This window comes from Juglans microcarpa x Juglans regia, chromosome 8D (genome assembly GCF_004785595.1).
Source record: "Juglans microcarpa x Juglans regia isolate MS1-56 chromosome 8D, Jm3101_v1.0, whole genome shotgun sequence".
Classification (NCBI taxonomy): Eukaryota; Viridiplantae; Streptophyta; class Magnoliopsida; order Fagales; family Juglandaceae; genus Juglans; species Juglans microcarpa x Juglans regia.
The window spans coordinates 31,909,703-31,921,009 of record NC_054608.1 but is presented as its reverse complement, the minus strand read 5'-3'; the positions used below and the strand labels follow the sequence as shown (position 1 = coordinate 31,921,009).

The 11,307-nt window shown below is 32.8% G+C and overlaps 1 protein-coding gene across 1 annotated transcript; it reads right to left on the bottom strand.

The window, feature by feature from the left end:
* Window positions 1-5,483: 5,483 nt before the first annotated feature.
* LOC121242534 (heavy metal-associated isoprenylated plant protein 47-like) lies at window positions 5,484-6,470 on the bottom strand. Its single transcript, XM_041140400.1, has 3 exons — window positions 6,326-6,470; window positions 6,008-6,091; window positions 5,484-5,830 (listed from the first exon to the last, which is right to left on the bottom strand). Exons 1-3 carry the CDS (start codon window positions 6,327-6,329, stop codon window positions 5,556-5,558), a joined length of 363 nt encoding a protein of 120 aa, XP_040996334.1. The 5' UTR covers window positions 6,330-6,470; the 3' UTR covers window positions 5,484-5,555.
* Window positions 6,471-11,307: the final 4,837 nt, after the last annotated feature.

The window sequence follows — 11,307 nt, the reverse complement described above, 5'->3', positions numbered from 1 at the left end:
TGAGCTATATACTTTGGTTGTGGAAACGACGTTTAACGACTGTAGAACATACTTTGCATGAGAAAAACAGCCCGGGATCGATATATATTTGAATGGGAAAAAAGTGACGGGGGATCAAATGATTCTGAGACGTACCAAAGTCAAATGGCAGTCGCAGATAGAGAGAGCTAGCTAGCTAGAGAGACTGAATTGTATAAGTATCAGTGCAGTACTCTAGAAGATCAGTAGGTTAGGTAAGGGTTCGGTTTCTGCTATCTGAGCTTTATAATGGGAGTAAACAATACGAAAGAGACTAAAAAAATAGGAGAAAGCAGCAGTAATGGAGCGTTTTTGACTTGGAGAATAGCTTTGCTGGAAGTGGAATTCTGGACAGAAACTTGAACCATCGATGGTGGTGAGTTCTGGTCTCTGCTCGGGCCCCCACCTCCTTCCCCAGGGGTGTGTTCTAGGGTTTGGTCCATACACTAGGAGAATTTTAACAATTCTGCTACAAACAACCGCAGTTGGGATACCTTGGAGAATTGGCTGGCCATGTCATCCAATATATTAATAAAAAATAAAACTAAATAAAAACAAAAGCAGACGGAAAATAGAAAAATCACTCCAGCCGAAGAAATCTACTCCACTTACTACTGTTATCATAGCTGCTCAGCTTCACTCCACACCCTCTTTTTCTCTCCGCTCTGTTTTTGCTGGTGAATAGTATATCAAGAGAAGTCTACCCAGAAAACCATCTTGGAAGAAGGGATGAAAATGGGTGTTTTTGTTTGGGTCATCTCTCCGATTTATGCGAATACCCTTTTGAGCCCTAGCTCTTGCTCTCAATCAAGATGGTAAAGCCACATTGCATTTCATCTTCTTTTTCCTTGGAGTTTTTGGTTCGTGATAAATTGTCGGGGAGCCCATTGTAACGAAAGAAAACTTTCCCTTCAGTTTCTGTTCTTTTTTTTTTTTTTCTCAGTTTTGTGAGGGTGGAAAAGGCAACTCTAACCTAGTCAAATAGCATGCTTTATCGTTAGGGAAATTCTAAAGATGTTTGGTTTAAAGCTTGAAATTTTTGTGCAACAAAATGAAGCTTGGAAGTATACTCTTTCTAAGTGATTTTTACAGTCCAGGTCTGACATGATTGGAAGTCAAAAACACTTTGTGTGACACTAGAAATGTCCTCAATAACTGGAAAGCTTTCGATGATTCCCCATGCGAATGGACTGGTGTCACTTGCCATCCCCATGACCAACGAGTCTGCTTTATGTATGTTAGTCGAATCTGCGATGTGGGAAGCTTGCTTTGTTCTGTAGGTAGACGAAGGTAACAACGTTTTTTGGGAAGCTTGCTCTGTTCAAGCATCTTGTATTCGCGGTTTGGTATATGAAACGCACCATCTCATTTGTACAGGTGGATGTGGGGTACGCGGGGATTCTCCATCCGGGTGCAAGTAGAATTTTTCAAATTTTAATGTTACCCGTTGATTATTTATTAATCTTGAAAGTACGTACGTAGGGACGGAAATCATCTTAACTGTGCAGCTGTCTTTGGTCTCTTCATGCACACTTTCTCATGGACGGCTCCTTTTTGGTCTTGGGTGAGTCTCAAAATCTCCACCAGTCAACTCTCATGCATGCTTTCAATTGATCATAATTAGCTTGTATTAATATTGTTATAATTAATATGGCTAATTTTTGAACCTACAATATTAATTTGTCTTAATAGTCAATTTATATGCAATTCTCAAAATAACTCATTATTATTCATTATTTTATTATTACTTTTCACCTACTTTTCACTATTATTTATTAATATTTAATATTCTATCATTATTTTTTTACTGTTATTCACATGATATTTAAGAATACTTCACTATCCAAACGTAACGTTAATTAAAGAGAGATGAATACAATATAAATGGTGATCATACGAAATCAAAACATATTCAATAAACAAATTGATTATATGGCGGATGCAAGAAAAATAAAAATAAAAACCTAGACATGCATTCCTATCAAATGGAGTAATTAATGCTAGATATATACAAATTTAAAATATGCAAATCTTGTACAGTACTTTATATAAAAAAAAAAATCCTATTAAAAAGAGTAGTACTTTTTTAACACTTTTTCGTAGCAGAGTCTCCGGCTCTTTTATAAAGAAATTACACGCGACTTGTATAATTAGAAAGGACAAGATTACATGTAAACACTAATATCATGCATGCAATATGCCTCGAGTACTACTGTTGTTGAGATATTGCATGCATGTTATTTATTATAATTTCCTTAAAATAGTAATTAATTAAAAAATATTGTACGCTAGCTAGCTAGCTAGGCATGCAATTAGAATATTATATGAATCAACATGATGAATTAATTCTTGTCCAACCAATTTAGTAAGAGGTCAGAAATAGATAGCGTAATTTAATTAACATCATGATCCAGGGCAGGCGGGAAAATGACAGCCAAGCTGATCATCATCACATGATGCATTAATATTAATTAATTCTAACCGCTAATTTATCATGACGAGTTGCGATCACTGCTGACTTCTCTTGACCTATATATATATATATCGTTTAGCGACCAGAAATTGATCTATCAAAGATGTCAATTGACATAGGTATGTACTACACCATATCTCTCGAACCGTACGTAGCCGCTGCCCCATCATCATCGATTCATGATCAGTACTGCATGTCTCATTTGAAGTTTAATATATATATATATATATAAATATATGGTACGCGTGTGTGTATATATATATATATATATATAATAGTTAATATATATGGTATATTTATGAAGAGAAGTGCTATAATTATAAAAATATCTAACAAAAGTAAATTCATAAACTGATATCATGATTTGATATGATATATTAGAGCTATTTTATAATAAAATAAATTTTACAATCTAACGTATTACATAAAATCACATCAATTTATGAATTTATTTTTATGAAATTACTAAAAAAATTAGTTCTCATTTACAAACCTAACACGTGGCTTTCACCTAATGTGTGGGTTGATTCATTTTTTTTTCTTTTTATGTACCCAATTAATTAATTATTTGTCTAATAGAAAGCCCTATATTATATATATATATGGATCATGTACTGCATTTGGCCAAAACTATATTATTGAGTCAAAATTAATATATAGTACTACTTTTGATGTTAATGTAAACTGGGGTCAATCGGTTTATATATAATTATATCTACTATATATATAAATGCGAATCTTAGAGAAATAATATTTTCGTCTAACATTTTTGTTACCAATTTTGTCCCTCATTTTCTCATTTTCTCCCAGTTTGGTCCTTTAACGTATTCTCACATCAAAAATCGCAAGCCTCCAGGCTTTAAGCACGCCACAACAAACCACCGTAGCACATTGCCATTCTCAACATTACGGCATATTTCTCCTCACTGTGCGTTGAAGCCTAAGGTAATAACCCACAGGCCACAGATGCACCAAATCCACATCCAAAGCCAGCTCTCCTCGATCCAAGGTCTCCATCGCATGAAACAACCTAACATCACCACAAAACAACTATGTTTTCCCATTCCAAAATAGAGCATGCTAACCCTTCTCTCCCTCGCTAGAAGCCACCACCTGGAGCCATCACAGAATACGTCGAAAGCCACAAAAATCGATGACCAGTCACCCACCGTCACCTTACGCTTGGCCGATAAGCACACGATTGCCCCTCTCTACCTCCCTTACTTCGTTGCTTCTCAGTAAGGCGGCACCGAGACTCAAAATACGCCGCACGTGGCCAAACGAAGATATACGAAGGAGAGAAAGACGTCGGCGGCTGTTGTTGGTGGAGGAGCGGTGAAACAGAGAAGAGAGAATAGAGAGCGTGACCTAGTAATGGAGAGAGAGAGAGAGAGAGAGAGAGAGAGACTTTTGTGAGAGATTGTTGAGGGTGTCAGCGCAGGAGGTAAGGAATGGGAAAGAGAGAGAAGAAGAAAACAAGTTTTAGGGTTTTGGTGGATTGGAACGAGAGTAAAATTAGAAGGCAAACTCTCAAAGGAAAGAGACGAGGGGACGGGTATGGGGAGTAATAATGAGCATATGCATGGGCGAAGGGCAAAAGTGGAAGAGAAATTTAAAATGAAATGCTAGTTGTGTTGCTAATTGCGATTGATGCTTTACGATTGTGATCTGTGTGCTCTGACCTTCCACTTTCTCTTTCCCCCACGTGGTCACATCGTTGCGCTCCATTAATTTTCTATATTTTTTAAAGCTAAAATATTATATATTTATAAAACAAGTACAAAATACCATAATTTAATGACCACATGGTCCCAACAAATTCAATCGTTCCAAAAATAAAATAAGAGAAATGTTCAACTACTATTCATTCTCATACCTTATATCTATAGTTTTTTTATAGAGTGAGAATTTTTTCATAGGGTATAAAGGTATTTTTCATAGGGTATGAAGTGTGGAGTAGTGAATAGTAGCTGATGATAATTTTTTTTTATAAAATAATATAGACTATAGAGATATTAAAAATGAGCCACCTATAAGAGCATTAATAGTGGATTCAACAAAGTTTGGTCAAAATTTGGCTAAAGATTTCACTTTTATAAATTTAGCTAGCCACTTTTCAACAACACCAAACAACATACTCTCAAAATCTATCATATTCTATTAAAATATTTATTTTGACATTTTTATTTATTTTAATTCTAATTATAATTTGATTATATATTCATTATTAAAAAAGCACACATTAATTTTGTAATGTTGATATTAGATTTTAAAAATAAAAATTTGCATAAACTAACCATAATATTGCAAAACTAGAACTTGATTTTGGTAAAATATTTAAAAGATTTTAGAATACTTGACTCAATTTAAAAATCATCGGCTAGATTTAAAATAAAGATATTAGATTTGAAATGATTTCTTTTAAAAGAAATGTTATTCATGATTTCCACACCACACTCCAATACGTGATTTCTTATTTTTTTTCTTGATGTGTAAATACACATATTTAAACATCAATGTATATTTGTTTAAGTTGAATGGTAAAAATGAGAAATCACATGTTACTCTATAGTATAGGAGATGATGAGTTGATTTTTTTTTTCTATAATTCATTGTTTCTACTTTTAAAAGTAATTTCTTTGTTTTGAAAACAAAAAATTATGTAAAGTTAAATTGGACATACGTGCATTGCGTTGTTCCTTCCTAGTATATATATATATATATATATATATATATATATATATATATATATATATATATATATAGTCTTTTGTATGAATAATGCTAGCTAGTATGATCAATTCCATTATAATGATTTCCACCTACACTTTTAAAATCCATCCCTAGCCTTGATTATTAGATCATCATGACTACGTACCATATATATATATATAAAAGAAGCCACGCACATATATTTTATATATATATGAAGTAGTACGTACTGCCTGCACAAATAAAAAGGGAATTGAAACTGATCATGGATCGATGAGACTGATCATGCATGCTAAAATCGGGGATGCAAATATTAATTAATCATAAGAGAGACAATATTTAATCTGGGTGTTCACATGGTGAGGCAGGAATTTGGATTTTGATCATGGTAGACGACTTCGCAGTACATGGGACGCGGTGGTGGTGGTGGGCATAGGCAATGGCAGGCCGTAGGTTCAGGCGGCTTGGGCTTCTGCTCCGCCGGCGGCTTTACTTCTTCAACAGTTAATATATCGGCATAGCAAAGCTTCTTCCTTAGGGAGTGGGTCAAACAAGCGGAGTCAACACCTTCGCCAATTACCACCAACTGATCTTTATCGGTCCCTTCTATTCCCACCGATGTCACACCTGTCAATTAGTTATTAATTAATAACCGCGTACGTAAATAATATTCTCTGATGAAAATTATGCCGGCCCTCGATCGATCGTATTGATCGATGTAACTACGTACGTCCCGTATCTAATGATGAAAAGTCATGATGAGTTTGAATACGCAGATCATGATCATAGCTAACTGCAAATAATTACCTGATGATGTGACCGCAATCTTCATGGCCTTGGTTCGGCATTTGTCGCAGGTCATTTGCACCTTTATAACTATCTTTTGCTGCAGTAGTACCATATATATATATATATATATATTATATATGTATGCACGATGATCAGTTTGAAAAATAAAAAGCACATAAACTGTATATATGATGATGAATGAAGCCGTATATATATATAGAGTGATCTGTAGAACAAAAAGTACGTACTAAAAGGAACCGAGTTTCAATTCGCTTCATGTATTCACGGTTCTGCATGCATGGGTGTGCATATATTTAAGAAGGCTTACCTTGATCATGTTTTAGCTAGCTAGAGGAATTAGCAACAAGAAGCTAGCTAGCGCGCAGATGGCTAGCGAGAGAAGACAACTGATCTTGATGACGAGCGGCCTAATGATCGGTACTTACTCTGCATGTCTTTGGAGAAAGAAATTGTCGGTCTATTTATTACTCCATCGAAATTATTATTCCATCTTTGACTAGTTTTGAATAAGGGTAGTGATTGGCTAGGGTTATTACCCTATTAATACTACTCATCTATTACTCAAGTTTATTTTAAGTTTTTATTTATTTTTTTATTTATTTATAATTTTTTAAGTATTTTTTTAACATTCTTAATCATTAAGAAAAAATTAAAAAAATATATATAAATTTACTAATACTCACTTCCTTAATTATTAAGTAAATTAAAAAATTAAATACAAAATAAATAGTATATGGTTAATAGTAGGGTTGATATGAATCCGTTAGAATAGAATCTTTTGAACTCATAATCAATTTAAAATCGATTCCGATAATAACTCTATTATTATTCTTTGAATAAATGTATTTTCAACGTGGCCACCCGCTATGTATGTTAAAGTGGATAAGGGAAGATGAGTGGCTAAACTTTCCATTGGTAGGACCTTAACTATCCTCTAGAAATGAACTAGCCCACTTCAAGACAGGATGTAAGTGTTTTTTTTTTTTTTTTTTTTTTTTTTGAAAAAAAAAAATTTTATGACTGATTTAAATTGCATCATTCTATTAATTATCCTCTGAGTAGTGTTATATGTACTTATATTTTTATTTACAAGACTTTTCTTTTTTTTGAATTTCAAATCTTGAATTTTAAATTTCACGATTTTCTACATATCAATAATTGGCATGTGTATAAGTAATTATGAATGAGTAGTGTTATAGAGCAGCCACTGTAGTTGTACACACATTGCACACACTACGTGACAGCTTCTCATACTTTTGTTTTTTTTTGTGCAAAACGCACCAGACGACTCTCTCTCTCATTAGATCTCACTCTCATCGTCTTTCTCTCTCATTTGAATAAGGGTAGTGAGGGTAGTGATAGGTTACTATCATATTATTACTCGATTACTACCCATCTGTTACTCAAGTTTATTTCAAGTTTTTTTTTAATATTTTTTAAGTACTTTTTTAACATTCTTAATCACTAAAAAAAATTAAAAAATATATAGCTTTACTAATACTCACTTCTTTCATCATTAAGTAAAATAAAAAATTAAATAAAAAATAAATAGTAGATGGATAATAGTAGGATTGATATGAACATATAAGAATGGAATCCCTTAAACCAACGATCAATTTAAAAATGGTTCCCATCAAGCATAGTAACTCTATTATTCTTTGAATAATGTATTTTCAGCGTGGCCGCCTGCCATGTATGTTAAAGCGGATAAAGGAAGATGAGTGGCTAAACTTTCCATTGGTAGGACCCGACTATACTTTGGAAATGAACTAACCCACTTCAAGACAGGATGTAAGTGTTTTTTGTTTTTTGTTTTTTTGTTTTTTTTTAAACATTTTATGATTGATTTAAATTGCATCATTCTATTCATTATCTTCTGAGTAGTGTTATATGTACTTACACTTTTATTTACAAGACTTTTTTTTTTTAATTTCAAATCTTAAATTTAAAATTTTACGATTTTCTATATATCAATAATTGATATGTGTAGAAGTAATTATGAATGAGTAGTGCTACAGAGCAGTCACTGTAGCTGTGCACACATTGCACACACTACATGACTACTTCTGATCCTTTTATCTTTTATTTTTTTTGTGCAAAAAGCACCAGACGGCTCTCTCTCGTCGTCTTTCTCTCTCCTCGAATCTCTCTCTCTCATTAGATCTCTCTCTCATCATCTCTCTCTCATCAGATCTCTCTCTCTCATCTCGGTCTCTCACTCATTGTCTCTCTCGTCGTCACTCTCTCTCTCATTATCTCTCTCTCTCATCTCCGCTCTCTCATCAACTCTCTCTTATTGTCTCTCTCTAATTTCGAATTTAAGATATGTGTGGTTTAGATAATATCACATAGGGTGTGCAAAAATGGTTGTTCTCAACAGTGGCTATTCCTAATATTTTTCCATTATGAATTATGATAGGCTTACTATCTTCATACCACTATTTTATTACTTTTTTTATTTTTAAATTTTTTTATTTACTTAATAGTTAAGTAAGTGACTATTAGTGAAGTTTAATATTTTTTTTAATTTTTTCTTAATAATTAAGAATGTTAAAAAAATATTTAAAAAAATTAAAATTTCAAATACATTAGAGCATTGGCATTGACTTCATCAAAGTTCTAGTCAAATATAAAATATGATGAATTTCATCAAAATACAGCTGCATTGGATTAGTCAAATGGATAAGTGAGAAGTTTTGAGCTACAGTAAATGGATGGATTTTTTCAAATTTGAAGGACTACTGTTCACCAAACAAATATATTTTTTATTCATGTTTAATCTCCAACGGACTTTTTTATTCTCGTTTAATCTCCAATAGACATTTAATCTATACGAATATTCTTCAATTTCGTGCATGTAGTATCCCATAATAGTGTAGAAAGGTGTGATTTTGTCCAATATCCCAAAAACAAAGACTGTCTTGTAATAATAATGTAAGAATCAAATTAAATTATTAATTAACATATGATTAATGTAATTATAAAATACGAAAAAAAGTTAAAAAAATTTATTATTAAAAAAATAATATATTATTATTATTTTAATGAATTCAATAGCTAATCCAATATGGGGTTATAGCTAAGGAAGTCTTAAATTTATGAAAAATATGTATTTTTTATTAAATTTTACAGATGATTTTGATAAAGTCAATACTAATATTCTTAGAATAATAAAAAGGACACGATGAGCGGATAGAATACTTTCCATCCATATATTATATATCAGAACCGTGCATGGTACTACCGCCTGCCACGCTACTTCATACAACTTGCACCAGCTTGCATGTGGTCTACTGTGCATGTCCTGTCTGCATCATCATGTGCTCGTCTTGACGTTCTAATTTCTACACAAATATAACTTGAAATTAATGCTTGAAATTACCCCAGCAGCTTGCTTCTCATGTTAGATCCAGCTTTCTGACCCGTACGTTCATAGCTAGCTTGACACAGCTAATTGTGTGAAGATCATTCAATATGAGGGTGGGAATGCTAACTAGCTAACTAGCTAGCTAGGTGTGTGATCCGTGTCGTGTTTCGGCTAGCTCTGTTTATAACTTATAAAAATGCTGTCGAGTACTCTCTTCAATTCTACCAAGAATATTAAATATTACTTTACTATGATGTCATTAATTTTTGCAACTGATCTTTGATTGCAAGGATCATTGGACGCACATATATAATTGGAGACATTTTTTAATTAATTGAGACGCGAGTTTTTAAGAGAGAGGAATATGTAAGGATGAGAATAGAGCTGCCTCATGCATGCTAAAAAAGGACGACTGCAGATTAGATATATCTATGATGGGAAGAGACCATTGATTGTGGTGGGCAGAAGAGAGATGACAAATAATAAGTTTAAATACTATATAATTATTTAAAAAAATAAATATATACAAAATTTATATAAAAAAAAATTAATTTTTTAATAAAAAATCCAATTTTTTTAAAAATGACTGTATGATATTTATGTATTTTATGATTGCATGTAATATTATTCCACTATAAATTAGGTAAAGAAGCCATGCATGTTTAGGTCGATCTGTACTGTTGAAACAGTTCATAAGTCAATTTTTGTATGAAAAACGATAGACAAAGTTGAGATCGATGGAGAGAGAAGCTAATTAACCTAGGAGACACGGCAATCGGGGGTCCTGTCTCTTAAACGGGCCGGGTGATGCCTCTGACTGCAACATCTGAGGCCACGGCTCACGAGTTCACCTCGAGCACCATGCATGCATGCAGCAATCTTAGCGCCCACCATGTCCAAACAAAATCAAATTATTATAAGCTGTATCAGGTTATATATATAGATACATAATTTAATTCTCCCAAGGGACCACGTTTGTGGCTAACGTACCAATCCAGTTTCTGGATGTTAGTCTGCGTTTTCATCTGCTTTATGTCACCCTTTATATATATTCCATTCTAATTGTTTTTCAGTTAGTAGAAAAGAACGTCAACCGCGTCAATGGATATGCATGAATTAAGCCAATAATTAATATATATTAAATAGGAAAATTCTTTACTTTACACGACACTACTATTTCATTTTCATCTCATTATATAAGATGTGACATATTTATCACTATTAGATGATAAATTTTGCTAACGGACCAATCCAGTTTCTGGATGTTAGTCTGCGTTTTCATCTGCTTTATGTCACCCTTTATATATATTCCATTCTAATTGTTTTTCAGTTAGTAGAAAAGAACGTCAACCGCGTCAATGGATATGCATGAATTAAGCCAATAATTAATATATATTAAATAGGAAAATTCTTTACTTTACACTACACTACTATTTCATTTTCATCTCATTATATAAGATGTGACGTATTTATCACTATTAGATGATGAATTTATCATCCAATAGTGATAAATATGTCACATATTACATAATGGGACGAGAGTGTAGTGTATAATATTACTCTAAAATATAATTAAAATAATTATATATATATATATATCTATATGTGTGTCGTTTGTTTGTAGTCAGTTACATGATACCAAAATATTCTTTCTTATTAAAATGAGTCAATTATCATTACAAATAATTATTCTGATCGCAAATACTCACTGCAAGAAAACAGGGCTATTGCGGCAATTTTAATTTCGCCGCAATAGAATTCACCGCAATATCACGCTATTTGCATTGACTTTCAACTCGCCGCACACTTTTGGGGGCAACTTCCACAGTGATGCTATAGATTGGTATCTACAGCTTTTGCAGCGATAGATTACCATCTTGCGTCGATTAGGTTCGTTGCAATAAATGGGAAATATTTATCGACGATT